This window comes from Anarrhichthys ocellatus, unplaced genomic scaffold, assembly GCF_004355925.1.
Source record: "Anarrhichthys ocellatus isolate YVR2014 unplaced genomic scaffold, GSC_Weel_1.0 scaffold57, whole genome shotgun sequence".
Classification (NCBI taxonomy): Eukaryota; Metazoa; Chordata; class Actinopteri; order Perciformes; family Anarhichadidae; genus Anarrhichthys; species Anarrhichthys ocellatus.
This window is the reverse complement of record NW_022280087.1, coordinates 2,174,575-2,190,565: the sequence shown is the minus strand read 5'-3', so window position 1 is coordinate 2,190,565 and position 15,991 is coordinate 2,174,575. Positions and strand designations below refer to the sequence as shown.

General features: G+C 41.8%; 2 protein-coding genes and 1 non-coding gene across 8 annotated transcripts in view; 1 reads left to right on the top strand and 2 right to left on the bottom strand.

Moving 5' to 3' along the window:
• Nucleotides 1-3,249, top strand: part of ppp1r11 (protein phosphatase 1, regulatory (inhibitor) subunit 11) — a 16,157-nt gene extending 12,908 nt beyond the window's left edge. The window contains exon 3 of the mRNA XM_031871309.1: nucleotides 442-3,249. Coding sequence (XP_031727169.1) covers nucleotides 442-626 — 185 coding nt within the window. The 3' untranslated portion in view covers nucleotides 627-3,249. The remainder of the gene's footprint in view (nucleotides 1-441) is intronic.
• A 3,118-nt stretch (nucleotides 3,250-6,367) lies between these two features.
• cunh6orf47 (chromosome unknown C6orf47 homolog) lies at nucleotides 6,368-15,628 on the bottom strand. 6 transcript variants are annotated; one of them, XM_031871304.1, is made up of 7 exons: nucleotides 15,272-15,621; nucleotides 14,532-14,631; nucleotides 14,300-14,338; nucleotides 12,870-12,973; nucleotides 11,516-12,598; nucleotides 9,849-11,277; nucleotides 6,368-7,977 (listed from the first exon to the last, which is right to left on the bottom strand). In XM_031871304.1, the coding sequence occupies exon 6, from the start codon at nucleotides 10,762-10,764 to the stop codon at nucleotides 9,856-9,858; it is 909 nt and encodes a 302-aa protein (XP_031727164.1). In that variant the 5' UTR covers nucleotides 10,765-11,277; nucleotides 11,516-12,598; nucleotides 12,870-12,973; nucleotides 14,300-14,338; nucleotides 14,532-14,631; nucleotides 15,272-15,621; the 3' UTR covers nucleotides 6,368-7,977; nucleotides 9,849-9,855. The 6 variants fall into 6 exon arrangements, with proteins under 6 accessions (XP_031727164.1, XP_031727167.1, XP_031727168.1 ...); XM_031871307.1 differs by having other exon boundaries at nucleotides 11,516-12,973; nucleotides 15,272-15,310; nucleotides 15,547-15,612; XM_031871308.1 differs by having other exon boundaries at nucleotides 11,516-12,973; nucleotides 15,547-15,628.
• Nucleotides 14,190-14,258, bottom strand: LOC116396635 (small nucleolar RNA SNORD52). Its single transcript, XR_004213615.1, has one exon. It is a non-coding gene; the product is annotated as a small nucleolar RNA SNORD52 (small nucleolar RNA).
• Nucleotides 15,629-15,991: the final 363 nt, after the last annotated feature.

Sequence of the window (15,991 nt, the reverse complement as noted above, 5' to 3'; positions counted from 1 at the left end):
TATAGATATCTCTATATCTATAGATATCTCTATATCTATAGATATCTCTATATCTATAGATATATCTATAGATATCTCTATATCTATAGATATCTCTATATCTATAGCTATAGATATAGCTATAGATATAGCTATATCTATAGATATATCTATATATATATATCTATAGATATATCTATATATATATATATCTATATATATCTATATATATATACTGAAGTGTGAAACAGCTCCTTGATACAAAGCTCTGCCTCTTCACCGTCCTGCTGAACTACTTCATTTATCAAATCAAACTGCAAGTGAAAATCTATTTTTACCACATGCTCCCTATTTGTGGAGCTAAGCGTTTGAACAAGATGTCATGCTGATGTAGTCCGTGAAGGCATCAGCTGTACATGCAGCTCACATGCACGGATCCTAACTGTTTATGTTGTGTTCCAGGCTGCTGTATTTATGAGAAGCCCCGGCAGTTTGGAGAGTCGTCCTCTGAAAGCGAGGGAGACGATGATGATGAAGGGTGCGGCAGTGCTCACTGTATCCTGGGCCACGACAGGAGAGGCCCTGGACAGAGGGGGGGTGGAGGGACCACAGGGCCCCCAAACTCTGGAGGGTCACACAACCACTAGTGAGCCATCAGGCTGAATGTGGGCTCTGAGGGGTTTCTCACCATGACAACGACTGCACTCTTCTTTTTTTTTTTTTGTTTGTTTGTTTGGTTCCATCACTGAAGTACAGGTAGGAGTCAGCAGCTGGAGCAGGATTACTGCCGCTCTGTACTTCACAGAGCTACATGGATTGTTGAATGAGCCTAATTCTTTCTACAGATAAAAGCATGCTCAGTATTGTGCCAACTGACATGCGTCACATGGAATGATGACTACAAGTTCACATTTACAATGTCTTAAAGGAGACATGCGGTAGTGATTGTTGCATGTTTTAGCCCGTTTACTACGGATCACACACGGTGTGCATCACTGTACATCACCGCTGAGCATTCTCCAAAGCAGCTAGCAAAATGGTAGCATTAGCAATGCTTTCCTATTTCCTATTTAATTCACTATGCTATGACAATAAACCGAGGTTTGTGATCCATCACAGTGAACATCACGGCTGCTTTTATTTCTGTCCGAGTTGTTATGCCGATATGCAATTAAGTTTTCAACTGATGACTTTTTCGTAATTGCTTAATCTACTTTAATTGTTCTCAAGTAATGGAGTAGTGAACTGAGTGCATCTCTCTATTCAGGACTCTGGGTGATGAACATTCACTTTGTCTGGAACCAGTGAGGGTGTGACATCTTTAAGAGAACCTGTGCAGATTCATTCTGTCAACCTACCGAATGACACATGGACAAATCAGGACAGCTCTATTAAAGATTTGTTCCATTTTATCAAAATGTCAGAAAAGCTTTAGAGCTATAAGTTGACATCTTAATGTGGCTTGTTCTGTCCAAAAACCCAAATATATTCCCTTCACAATTATATGCTCAAGTATTATTATTCTGGCGGATTTAGCTGATTACATTTCTTTTTTGTCTTTTTTATTTATTTATTTATTTATTTTTTACCCAAAACATCAGCCTGCACTTAGACCTGCGTTACCCCCCCCCCCCCCCTAAACTCTTCCAACAATAAAACAGGAAATGATGGATTACAAGTTGTTACTGCCTGGGAGTCAGGACGAAGGGAATCAAAACCCTAGTTATCATGCTTTGGAAAATTGTCGGCAGCAGTAATGTAAACAAAATGTGATGTCATAAATGAGCCAAAACATGTGAAGTCACTGCTGTGTGGTGTAGTGATGTCACCAGGTCAGAAGACAACATGCATCCTTCTGTCTCCTCAACACATACAACATGATGGATGCTGTTCAGCCCTTCAACATGCAGTGCTGATCAAAGCACTGGACTGTACCATGTTTGAGCCCGTTTACTACCAGTCACATTGGTCATCTTCACATAGCTGCAGACCATGCGACTGTCTCTAGAAGTCAGATTGGCATCCTGTAGGAGAACGAGTGGACTTCAATGGCTACAACGGGTTGGAGTGCTTTGGATCCGCAGTAATATAAAGAGCTTGTGATTTTGTCATGAATGAACTGAAACATATAGAGCACTACATGTTATCCCATCTCTGCGGAGTTCAGACATCTTTGCCCAGACAGTTGTAACTCCAGCAGGACATGCTGGAGCTCAGCGTGCAGGTGGGCCATTCAATGCTGAGGTTATGTATGAATACAACACTTTGCTTTTTATTCTTCATTTATTGCTGGACTTCATTGTAAACATGCTAACACTTGATATGCAGTCGACCTCAGTCCGTGTAGTAACATTGCAATCACAGACCATTCTGTGAGATTTAGACGTTCTCCCTCTTGTTTAGTTGAGTGAGTGCTGTCTGTTTCTGGTTTAAAGTTTAGTGACGGATGCTGACGGAGCATATTGCATAAGACTGATTATATTATGATGGTATGATCTGTAGGACTACGTGATCAGGGCCCTGTTCTTCATATGTGGAGGACTTCATTAACTTGATCAGTGAAACTACATATGGAGGCCGTGGGTCTGGGTAGCCATGAGACCAGTCAGACTTGTAGCGCTGCCTCCTCAAATTACAGATCCTTGTTGATGATGAGACCTCACTGATGGAGTGTTGGTGTCTGTCACTTTAAAACCCTCTGCTGCTTTCATTGCTCGATCTTTAGATGAATCCATTGTATCCACTGGACAATCCTAGAAACAACGACTTTTAGTTTATTTGGTTGCACAGGGTGGTAGTGAGTGAAGTCAGGTGGGAGATGGGGGTCGGTGACCACACCAGTGGGGACAGCTGTTCTGTTAAGTCATCGTTTGACTCTGCACTCGATTTAAAGACTGAGGCTATGTGTGCGCTGCAGGATGACTGACTGCTGTTTAATGCGGTGAGGTAACTGGATACAGACACAGTGTTCAGTGATCAGAGTTCTTCTCAACAGTGGAGGTGCATGACTGCTGCCTCAGGCTTTGTACTCATGTCTCAGCTATGACCAAAACATACCGGATACAGACTCCATCATCACCCTCATCCTCTGCAGTTTCCTGCCATGTTTAATATGTAACAGAAGTGTGAAGCACACCACGCTCTGTGCCATCTCTTCACGTTGACATTGTTACAGATGTACATTGTTCTTGTACTGGTACTGCACCTTTCTGTATATACTATTAAGCATAATGAAAGCAGGTTTCATGTGAATTAAAGTTTTAAACTGATTAAAGTGGCCTCCATGTGTGTGTTGTGTATTACATAGGATTATGACCCTAAAGGCTCATGAATCAGCATGTGAACATCTTTTATTTCTGCGGACCTAAAGACAAGTCTCTGGTGATGGTTTTAAAAGATGAATCCATGTCTTCATCTGCAGTACAGAATAAATATTACAAACGGATTCTGTGATCTTCAACTGGTTCACCAACCGAACAGCAACATCTGGCTCATGACCCCACAGGTTTTGAATGTGGGGATACTGTAGCACAACATCACCGACACGAGGAGGACCTTAAGTCAACTAAGAGTCAAACGGTATCACTTTAATACTGGACACACTGCAGCTCAAATATGGTTTGATTCTAAGCTAAAAAACATGTTCTTACTTAAAGTGGTGAACTTTGCTGTATAATCAATAATGGAATTGCCAGAAATTAAATTTGTCCAATTTCTGAATGTCATTGTCATGCTAGTGTGACATGTACAGAAAGTAAGTGAGGCCTGGAGATCATTTAATATCCGGTTACTACTCACTAGGTAACGTATCGCTTCAACATCACAATCACATCCTGGTACTCTGAACTACTGCATGAAAAGCGATGCTCTTTAGCTCAATTATCTGCAGGGTTTTTTGCAGCATACTGAAAAGACAAAACAAATGTCTGCCAGGAGGGTATCAGAACCCCACTGTATGTATGGCCTCTGTATGTATGGCTGTGGCTCTGAGACAGTGCGGGTCGTCTTCCAACTGGAAGATCGCTGGTTTGATCCCCGGCTCCTCCAGGACTGTCCAGGCCGCATGTCAAAGTGTCCTCGGGTTAGACAGTTCATTCCCCCAAAGGCGATGCCGTCGGTCCGTGTCATCATGTAACGGAGTTCATTTAGGTTTAGGGTCGTGATGGCAGGTGGCACATAAACCGGGTAAATGATCACATGTAGTGTTAAAGCTGTGAGTGGTCAGAAGACGAGAAAGGTGCGATATTAAATACAAGTCTGTTTACCATTTAAATGATTTGTAATGTGTCTTTACACCAGCGTGGTCCTTTAAACTACCATACTGTTTGTTTTCTTCTTCTTTGGAAATGTTAGAAGTTTGTGTTGGTTCTACTGAAAAGCTTCTCCCAGCACAATAAACAAATGTGCAATCAATATCAACCATCAATATGTCATGCAGGATTTCAGAAAGATGTGTAGGAAATGAAAAACAAGCAGACGTCATAAAAGAGAATATTTATTGAGCCGGTGGGGATGTAACCTCAGAGCAGTATGAATGAGATGTACAGTAATGTACAGTAATAGCTCAGAGGTCCCAGGACTGACTGCTCTCCTTACTCTGATACAAACAATGAATAAAAGCAGTGTCACCTTGTTGGGACAGTTGTTCATGGACATGTTAAATGTTTTCATTTGTGTGCACAAATGAAAACATTTAAATTTCAAATCTAATTTTACTGCCTGAAAATACATCAATACTGTAATAGATGATATATAAAATAAAAAGGACAGCGCCAATAGTGTTCAGTACACTCTTAACTTAACACAGCCATAATAATGGAATTGAAAGGGAGACAATGTGCAACTTCAACTTGAAAACGAAAACGGCACCAGACTTTATTACCTGATTAGAGTTTCAACCTCTTTCATGAAACCTGTTAGTCAACTATTATCAGGTTGACCAAGAAAAAGAGACATTTTGTTTTCATTAGTAACAATATAAATCAAAACATTACTCAAATTATAGTTAAATGACTGCAACGAACAATTCTTTTCTTGACGTTTATTTGGTGTGTAAGATGTAAAACAACAGAGAAATGGCCCTCACGCTTTCCTAAAGCGCAAGGTGCTCTTCAAAGGACTTCTTTTGTTGTGCTAACCATTCAGCAAACTGACAACTGAGATATTGGAACTAGTAAGTCTTTGGCATTTCTACTAGAAGTGAAATGCTTGATTTTCTGCCATATCTCTTCCTGTCTGAGTTATAGAATGTTCTCTGTGTGTCCAGTGTGACAGCGTGAGGAACAACTACAGAGGGCTACTTGAGCTTCGGTAGCTGTGAGGCTCAATGCTGCTCAAACACTTCCTGGTTCATCGTCGCTTGTGTTACATCACAAAATATAAGTACAGAGGATGTTTACAGTGTAGATTTGACAGCATTGTCTGCTTACTCGGATACTCAGGCTTCAGCTGCAGCAGGATATGGCCGGTGGGGGCCCTCCAGAATCTGAGCCCTCGAGAGCAAACAGCGACTTGCCCTCGATGCCAACAGAAACACATTTATTCTGCTGGGCAGTTTTTGTTTGACGCTGTCGCCACCGACATCCCAGAGCGAGCCGTGAGTGTGTCACTACTATGCATGAACGTTCTGGTCCTCACTGGGACAGAGGTGGGCTGAAGACCTTCAGCAGGATCCAGAAGATCAACTGGACAAGAGAGATCCGTGGTTGGGCCGGTCTTTGTCATTCGAATTGAATGGTGTGCCTCTGAAGAAGAGTGAGCAGCTGATCAGCAGGCAGCCAACAATGTGTAGAGCTGGAATATCTTCACATCTCACTCTGGGAATTCAAGATCTGTTTGGACCAAAGCAGAGCCTCTGATGGTTGGAACAGTGGAAAGACCAAGACGTGTTTGGTGAGTGCTACTTTGTATCCGTCCAGTTTCAATGAAGCGTGTTTTACGATGAGTTAACCAGGTCAAGACTAGTTCAGTGTAAAAGAGAAACTTGAATTCAGAAGGTGAACAGTTGTATTTTTCTGCATCCTGATCAATAAAGAAATTGTCTGGAGTTTCTTTCCTCAGTGGACTACAGCTACCATCAGCAGTGATTGGACGTCCACATAAAAGGTGAAGAATATTCCCGTTCAACAAGCAATCCATCATCAACATAGTTGCAGATAACTTTTCTGTCAACTAATCGATTATTCCAGCCCTGAATATGCAATTTCATTTTCATGTTCAAGACAATCTTACATTTAGTTTCATGTCATAATGGAGTGTTCTGGAGAACACTGAAATGACTTTTTTCTTTTTCATTTTGGTAGCAGTTCTGCCTTTTCATAAATATGTGATTTTATCATCGATATTCTAATTTGGTCATACATCATGTGCACACAGTTGGACAATTACATCTCAATAAGATCATTTAATTACAATATTGTTCCACATCTTACAGGTGAGCAAACTTAGCCATGTTTTTATGAATAAATGGATTAGAGGCGTATGCTATAAATAGAATGTCTGATGTGGTTAAATACATTAGTGTTGAATATAAAGCATGCTATTGTGCACTAAAACCAGAATATTATCTCTGTACCTTTAAATCTAAAGCATGGTATGGAAGATAAAGCCCATAAAAATGCATACGTGTGGAGAAAAGGTCAGTTTGAAACAAGCAATATCATAGCAGAGGAAATAGACATGAAGTAAAAAACGACACATGAGAATGTGCTGCTGGTATTATGTGTTACTGAAAACCTCCAAACGGATACTTACTGACTGTGTCATGTTCTTAATGAGTTCATGTTATATATAAAGTACTGTATGCCTCGGGAACACCGTTATATATATTTATAGTATTTAACTATCACAGCCGACTGCAATTAGATGCTTGTTCCAAAAAATACTGTACATCAAAGCAACCAAAGCATTTCATTCATTTAGTCCTCGGTCTCACACACATTGTATTTGTAAGTGACTAACGTTGGACGTCTTATGGCTTCAGTAGGTACGTGTAGTGCGAGTGTATCTCAGTGACACTGACCCCATGTGGACATCAGCCTTCTGTTCATCAGTGATGTCACAGAGCCGTGAGTAACACAAACATGACTCAGCACGATCAGACGGGAAACAAAGCGGTGCTGCACGTTGTGGTCCGGGAGTGTCATGTTTTACAGTTGAACTAAAGGAGAGCTGGGGAGACATTTAATGGGACTTTGCCTTAAGATGGTGGCCAACGACAAAACCCAAATCCAAGCCTCAGAACACAGACACTAGTCTATGGTGAAACTGCCCTCCACGTGATAGAACTGTTCACTTGATACGGACTTCATTATGAAACTCCTCTACACAGAGCCTGAACAGGTTCCTTGTCGCTGCAGTCAGTGAGGATTGTAAGCCTTTTGACCCGACCATCAGGGGCACTGTGAGACTCTTCTGTCCTGAATCACAGCTTCGTCCAGTCCCTACACGGTTTCCTCTGACCAGGTCGTTATAAGTTTGCCTCTTTCCTTCTTTCTTTTCTCCTCGTGGTGATGCCTACAAATTCAGATAATGCAAGCTGTGAATTTGGTTCTTTTGGGTTCAAATTTGTTCATTTCTTCACACCCAGAATGCACCACAGGCAGTCACCTGGTCCCAAACTGGTCTGATGGTGAATCGTGACAGAAGTAGTCCCTCAGGACAAGAATTACAACGCAACAATAAAAAGCAACAGAGTGATTCTTTCTCTTCTTTGAACGTTCATGGCTCCTTTTATTACTGAGGAGTGGTTTACTTTCTGATACTGAACTTTGTACTGCGATCCATGTGAACAACATTCAGACTGAGGACACATCAATAGTGTTATAGTGTTGAGCATAAAGTGACATGAGTAAAACTTCGATGAGTTTGTGATGAAGGTGCAATACAATTGTTTAGTGACACTGCAGAGCCCAGAGGTGCAGAACAGCGTCCCGCTGGAGGAGGCCTGGTACCGCTGGACTGATGTCGACTCCTCAACACTCTGCGACTTCTCTGCGTCTGTGGAAAAGACAGAGATCACTTAATAAGCAGCTCTTCTGAACAGCAGAGCTCCAACATGAGGTGGCCGTGTGCAGAGGCTGGTGCTGGCCTCTGGTTGGTGCAGTGCCATTGGAGTTCTGGAAACCTGGACACTGCCCTATGATCAAAATAGGTCACATATGAACTCATCAAATGAACTACAGGAGGCTGGTTTTCTCCACATTGATTTGGATCATTTTTGGTCTTAATTGAGCAGTTTTGGCCTCATTTCTATCGGTAACTACCACAGTTTGTTTACTTCAGGTGAGCTCTGTTTTTGGTCACTGCTTGGTGTCAGACATCCAATCAACAATCCTCTCTATACATCCAAATGTACACGGTATGTTATAGTAGGCTGTAACTCTGATGGTGCATTTCTCTGTTAACAGACTAACATGAAGAGTGAAGCAGTGGGAGAGCTCTGTGAATCCTTTCATTGTGTGGTTCCTGCTGGTTTCACAGCACTCAGACAATGTCACACTCCTTTCTCTATGGCAACACATTCTAAATAGATGAAGAAGGCCTTACTGTGTGAGAGTATGTGAATGCGTGTTCCTCTTACAGTACCTCAATTAGAAACGTGCATTAAGGCCCTGTGTCATATCAGCTGATCCCGGCCTGTAATCAATATGGAAAATACAGCAACATGTAAAGCACACTGGCCTTCTGTAGGCTGTCGGACACACAAAGAAGCCGAGAAGGTCGACCAGTCTGTAAGTCTGGTATCATTGTGATCACTAGTAATCGGACTAAAGAAAGATATTCTGCATATTCTGGGCACAGGCCAAGAACAAAGAGCTAGCAGAGGACTTATTGCCAAATAAAAAGAATTAGGTATCAGTATCAATCAGCACAACTTACTCAACTGTGGCCAAAATGAGAGTCGGACTATTTTTATATAACACAGCTAACTAACCACTCAGTTCACTATAAAAAACGAGTCAACATCTGGCATTGAAAATCTTATTGAAGTAAAAGAACAGATTGATGTTTTCAAAAAGAAAAGTACTTGTTCTGCAGAATAACTGCCCGTGTGAGTGATATATTAGTATGTTTTGTATTGTAGTTATCAGTGGAAGTAGTATTTTGTGTCACGCTGGAACTATTTCAACTACTTTCTAGTTTATTGGATATTAAAAGACCATCATACCTTTTGAACTTGAAAACTGAACCTGCCAAGTAAGTAGTTAGTGATATACCTCTCACATGGACTTTAGAGGCCAATACTGATATTGATAGCTGAATATTTCATATATGGTAATGGTATATCAACAAATACTAATAAACATAGACACAATAAGCCAATTGTGTTGCTCCTTTGTTTGGCTCAAGTACATATATTTGTCAGATAAATGTAGTGGAGGAGAGGTACAAAGCAGGGCAGAATGGTTCACACTCAACTAAAGTACCTCAAAGTTGTACTCTAATAGTACATAAAGACTAAAGGACAGCTGGAATCCCTCCATCGCACTCACTAAATCTCATACACAATATTCATTAAATCCTTTGTAGAGGAAATATTGGTTCATGTATTATAGTCACTTATTATTATTACTGTGGCCCATGAGCAGGGCTCATCGTGGCCTCCAGACCTTCATCACATCACCCGAGTGAAGCTGCAGATTGAGCCCAGCTGACCTCAGCTAAGCTACCTGCACTGACCATGCTGTCTGTCTACTCACCTCCTCCTACTGTTCATAGTGATCTAAAGCTCGGAGGTTTCTGGTTTGGGACTTTTTGAAATTTAAATTGAACTTATGCATTCATAAAACCAAAACACTACTGAAAACACATATAGCAGGTGTTCAAATGTAACCTGAATATCACATGAGATGCACGAAGGGGCTTACCTTAGGTTTAACTTGTCTTCACCATGTCCTTAGCAGACACAAGCTTTTCTTTAAGTTCCCCACTGTCTTTCATGTCTTCGTTCACTGTGGCCTCCTCATCATAGTCTTCTTTTTCTTCCTCTACGCCGAGGATCACACTCTGACGAACACTGACAGAGATCACCAATGCCTGGATGATGCCATAGATCAAAGCAAACTGAGGGAGATACTCCTGGATCAACCAGAGTAGTCCTGCCATTCCAACTGTGGAGACAAAAAACATGGCCATACCGTGGAACCACAGCCTCAGAGCTCCCTGGACCCCCAACACCTCCAGGATCAGCTTGGCAGGGGGGGACACGGTCCACAGAAAGCCAACAACAAACAGATCAAACAAGTGGCGGAGGAAGTTGAAAGAGATCTCGTAGTGCTCTGGAAGGATTTCCACCTTCAAGCTGTGCGCAAAGATTCGGAAAGGAGATGTCAGCTCAGAGGAAGGAGGCGTAGGAGACAGAGGAGGCGTTTCGTAGTCAGAAAAGTCCCCATCAATATCACAGTCATACACATCTCCACTCCGACCATCACGTTTCCTTCGTCTTAATCCACTTGGTTCTGTTTTGCTTGGCCACGAAAGGTAAGACGTTGGGAGATATTTATTCCACCATCTAGAAACATGCTCTGAATTTGCACTCATCTCCTGTTTCCCAGCGCTGAGGACTTCTATTGCCATGGGCGGAAGCTTCTCCTGCGCCTCCCAGTACTCCTCTGCTGGACTACTTTGGTCATTTTGACACCGCCACCCTCCCCAGATCCAAGAGGTCCACCCCCCCGTGCCGTGATTATGGCCCTTGGTTATCCCCGGTGTGGTATTCTCTGACACTGCACTGCTGCCCCATGAGCGCACCCACCCCCATGCTCGGCCTACCACAGCCGTCATGCTTTCTCTGAGCGTGTTGGAGTTGAATTGAAAGTGAAGACACGCAGTTTTCAGCTCCTCTCGCTGACGTTGTCCCGGCAGCTCTGTGAGCTTACTGGAAAAGCATGCATGTACTGTCGGTTCAGTTGTAAAGTTGTAATACTTGTTCACAAGGATTCAGGCCGAGACACATACGTCCTCAAGCCATAGACACACCTGTGGGTGTGTTTGAGCAGCTCAACAGACAAAGTGACACCTCCCGCTTACAATGCTCTTAATGAAATGACAGCATTTGTAAGTCAGGCTTCTCGTCTACATGTCTTTGGTTTAACCTGGCAACCATTGGCCAAGGTTGCTTTCAAATAACTCAAAGTCACCGTAGAATATGCACAATGAGCAGGTTAGCACCGGCTAGCTCCTAGTGAACAGGTTGAGTTGACTTTTTAAACGTCAACCGACTACAATTAATGTCATTGTTTGACAAACTTCTTCAACTTTTCAGTCTTTCGGAACACATTGCTTCAGTCTTCACACCTGCAAATCAAACAGAAGAAGCGTTAACGTTAGCTGAACCGTCTGCCCAATCACACGTCAACGTGAATAAGAGTTAGCTAAGTTCCACGTCTTCATAGTCGTGCAGCTTTTTAACGTTATTAGAAAGACAGGTTGGTCAGCAACTAACGTCAGCTGGCCAAACCTTTACTAACACATTTATGGAAAAATGTTTGTCGAGTTTTGGGTGTCTCAGCTAATATGATAAATAAATGCTTACCTTCAACTACGTTAGCTTGAGTTTGTCCGTCAGACCGTAAGCTAGTCCTCTTGTTAGCATCAAATAAGTCGGCACACAGACCCAAGTTGCTCAACTTCTGGAGGCCGTGTTGGAAACACACTGACGGGTTTATTGTTTGGATTTAGCTTCCAGATAAAGCTCAGTAATGTATTTCTACCATTGACGGTGCTGCTAACCAGCAACAAAAAGGTAACGTGCACCGGAACGTTTACAGTTAACTACCTAGCTAATGAGAACAAATACGGACTACCGGTTAGGTGTCGTCCTTCAAAATAAAACGATACTTGATCGTCTAACTTAGTTCATGCGTATGCTCTTTACTAGGTTCCGCGCTTTCAGCACATTCCAAGCGCACAGGTGGCCGCAGTCTTACCCGCTGACATTTACTTTAAGACACCAGTATTTTTGATTGCGGGTGTAGCCTCAAATACATGTTCAGCGTTTGAAATAGTCAACCAGGTGATTACATTACAGCTGGTCACGTGGAGAGCCGTTTGGTTTTATAGTCTTAACCAAACAGCCCTCCTTCAAGTAGCTGCACGGCACTAAAGTCAAGTTAGAAAACATGCGAGCATTTCTAAAAATGCACACTATGTCATGCTGCCTAACAGTCTGTTGGAGGTACATGTACACTGGAGGATCGAGTCACCAGCTACCAACTGGATGAGGTTTGGTACTTCAGCTGCCTCATGTAATCCATCATTCAGTATGTTAATAGGTTTGCATTTAAAAGTCAGAAGTTTTAATGCAGCAGTGGTCAGTGCCATTAGTTACAAAACTAAGTCCATAATTGTGTAGTACTAGAGTCCATTTCCTGTCTTTTTATTGTAATAAACCTGCCTTCACTGAAAAAAGAAAAAAAAAGCTCAAGTTCTTTTCAACCATTTATTTGAAATGTCTTTAAATACGTACATCCACATGCCAAGGGTTAAAGGAAAGAGCCTGTTTATTTATATGAACAGTGACAGTGGATTCTTCGTTTCCTGGATGATGGTATGGACCCGTCTTTGACGCTTGCAGCAGTTCAGGACTGTCATCCAGCTTGGGCTGCCACCGTCGTACCTGACAACATAGAAATATCAGTGACTAGTGTTTGACTTCCACAAGTTCCTCAACAGAAGCTCAAGCAGTCCGAGTGTCTCAGTGCGCTGCGAGTAGACTTCAGTTTACATCAGTAGAACCAAATAACTGAATCATCATAGACCAAACTCAGACAAAAGCTATGGGAGAAAAGCTCGAAGCCCCATTTGATGGCCCTAACCAAGAGTTCTACACATCATTAAGGCATTAGTCAATATTACAGCAGATTATAGCCCAGACACTTCTGCATTACCTCAAAAATGAAACCATCATTGGGCTGAACTTTGAGAGAAGTTGGTGCTCGCAGCTGTTCGTTCGAATGTCACGGTGACTCCTTTCTGTCAGCGTGGTGACGAGCTACAAGGCAAATAAATGTGCATCAATATCCACATGGCAGAACAACGACCACGCACGGCTGGATGTTTTACCCTTCTACTGCAATCAAGTAGTTTTTTCCAAAGAAACTAACCTGTACGGTTCTGGATAACTGGGTCAGTTTCATTGCAATACGGTGGCAGCAGAATGCAGATGTACTTAATATAACCAGGCCTAAGGGTAAGTAAGACAATGTTTGTGAGCCAAACCCGAGTTTAGTGAATAATAAGTGGCATTACTGAAGTGATGCAGTACAATCGTTTTTCCGATACTGGTGCTAAAATGATACTTTTAAAACGACAACTGTGCTTAAACCGATACTTTTTTCTGCAAATTGAACAATAGATTAACTGTTAAAGTATACCATCAATATAAATAAATGCAAAACACTTTACTTTAAACTACAGCTTCAAACTTTTTAACTTCAAACTATGAATATATTAACTGTTTGAACAGTTTACAGTATACTTAAATAAATAAATACAAAACACACACAGTACACACTACAGCTTCAAACTTCAGCAATTATTTTGCAGAAATATGAGCATATTTGCATTCTCTTGCAAAATACGAGCTCTCCCGACTTATTTTATTTAACCAGTTGGTGGCGCTAATGCGCCAATTCGTCGTTTGCCAACCGCCACTACACCTCAAAGAAGAAGAAGGTTTCGCATGCCTGTTAGCGCCAAGTACCCCGATGTCGATGGAGGAAGTCAGTAGCCTGCCAGCAGTATGACAGATCCGTTCTGTTTTTTAATAAATCATGGCCGAAGCTTCGTCAGAATGATGGAGGGGTTTGTTTCTAAGCGTGCACGGCTCGTCCGGTTGTAATAATACTATGAGTCATCAGAGTAGTGTAGTATTTAATAAAAAAAAAAAAAAAAAAAAAAAAAAAAAAAAAAAAGTGTATTTCAATCGGCTCAGGCACCGAAAGGAAGCACCGAAATCTGCGTTGCATTTCGGTCCGGTCGTATAGGAACCGGTACCATACCGGCACCGGTTTTCGGCACCCAACCCTAATCACACCACCATAATGCCTTTCATAAAAGCAGACATGTTGTAATGATAAAGAACTTTTCATGCGTCTCCATGATGTAGAATAAAATAGGTTGTGTTGTAGAGGGCAACTATGAATTGTCCAGCAGTTCTGTGATTTGCAGTAAAAGGGGTAAAACATAACACCAGTGGCATAGTTATGTGGTCAGTGCACTGTGAAAACATCTTCATGCTTTTGTCAGAGACTCTAGTCTAGTAAATCATCATTCCACATAGAACTACAGAACAGAGGCTTTTAGATCCCAGACTTACCTAGAGAGCAGCCTCCAGCTAGTCCGATACTTTAAACACCTGGTGAGTACAGAGAGGACAGCATCAGAACCAGTTCTCATGTTCACAGTTTGTACTGAGAATCGGTAATATGCATGCTCAGTGCACTGTGAAAGAGCATCATGTATAATCAGAGACTCTAGTCTAGTAAATCATCACAGTAGCATATTGTTCTCATAGCACATCATTCAGGGGCATCAGTCCTGGTCCTCACCATGGCTGCAGACCTCTCCCTGAAGGCAGGACCTGTACTGTAACACCAAGCATGCAGGAGAACCGTGGTCCTCAGATGCACCCAGCTTCAGTCAGTGAGCCTGAAACAGCAGGAGAGTTCATTTCTATTACTCAGTCAAGGGTTGTAGTTCCTTTCTCATGAAAGCACTTTAAATTAAATATACATCTGTAGCAGTTTAAAAAAGTAGGGACACTGAAACAACATCTTCAGGATCAGATACTGTAAGTTACTTGGATTGCATACAGATGTACACGTGACATACATATTAGGGCAGACTAATGGGCTGAGAAGAATTTTAAATTCTGCATTTAAAGCGTGTTGTCTGGAGAGTTGAGAAAATAAAACAGTAAATTTTGAAATGGCATGGGGTCATTGTATTTATAACCTGTAGTCCTACAAACTCGGGTTGCAGACTCTATCCAGGAGGATCAGTTAAAGCATTTCTGTACAATGGCGACCTCACTTTGGAGTCACACTATTTAAGTTACTTTTCATATTTATCTCAGTAATATAAACTAATGTGTAATACAACTAAATTTGTTTGGAGGGTTATTTTAGAATATATGCCACTTAATTCTGATAAATGTAGTGTAGCCTCTTATTTAACTACCACATTAACGTTCGTAATGCACTCAAACATGCAGCCAATGAAGGACTGCTTTTCTGAAAACTGCAGCCACGTGGCATTTCTCTTAACGGTATAATAACCACCGACTCACTGTATTCATCCACCTCCAAGACTGGTTCTCTCGGAGTTCCTTGGACACAAAGTCTTCATATCAGTAACTTATCGAGGAGCCTCATTCTCTACTGAGAGAACGAGGAGGTCGCAGGTCCAAGGCAGGTCTCCTCCTGCCTCGTGGTCTTCTCACAGGGCCATGTGCACCGCGTGGAAGAAGCACAGCTGACGCTGCTCTTCTTCTCTTTTCATAAAGTAACCACGTCATACGCCTGAAACGCACGTAAGGAATATACTCGCAGTGTTCAACGTTACCTTCCATCGTTTCTTTTTAAGTATCGAAATCTGTGAACACTCCGGTTGACTAGTGTTCACGTCCTACTGTGTAAAGCGCCGCCAGAAAGAGGATGATCAACGTCCGGCCAGGGTTTATATACACTGGTCCTTCACAGCACCCACGTGATTTTGGTGTCCCCAATAATGCCTGTTTGTGCAAATTATACAACAGTCTATGTAAAATATACCATGGATTAAATGTACATTTCAACAAAGAGAAAGTACAAGAACAACGTCAATACAAAGGGACCATTCATGTTTCATTACTATGGACATATGTTTTTCCCCCTTTTGGGGTACTTATAAAGTAAACTAATGTCTCATTTGAAGTCTTAAGATGTTCATTTTAGCAAATTTCTTATCAATTTGAGGCAATTTCATATGAATAGGAAGAAAGGGTCGAAAGGGAATACATATAACACTT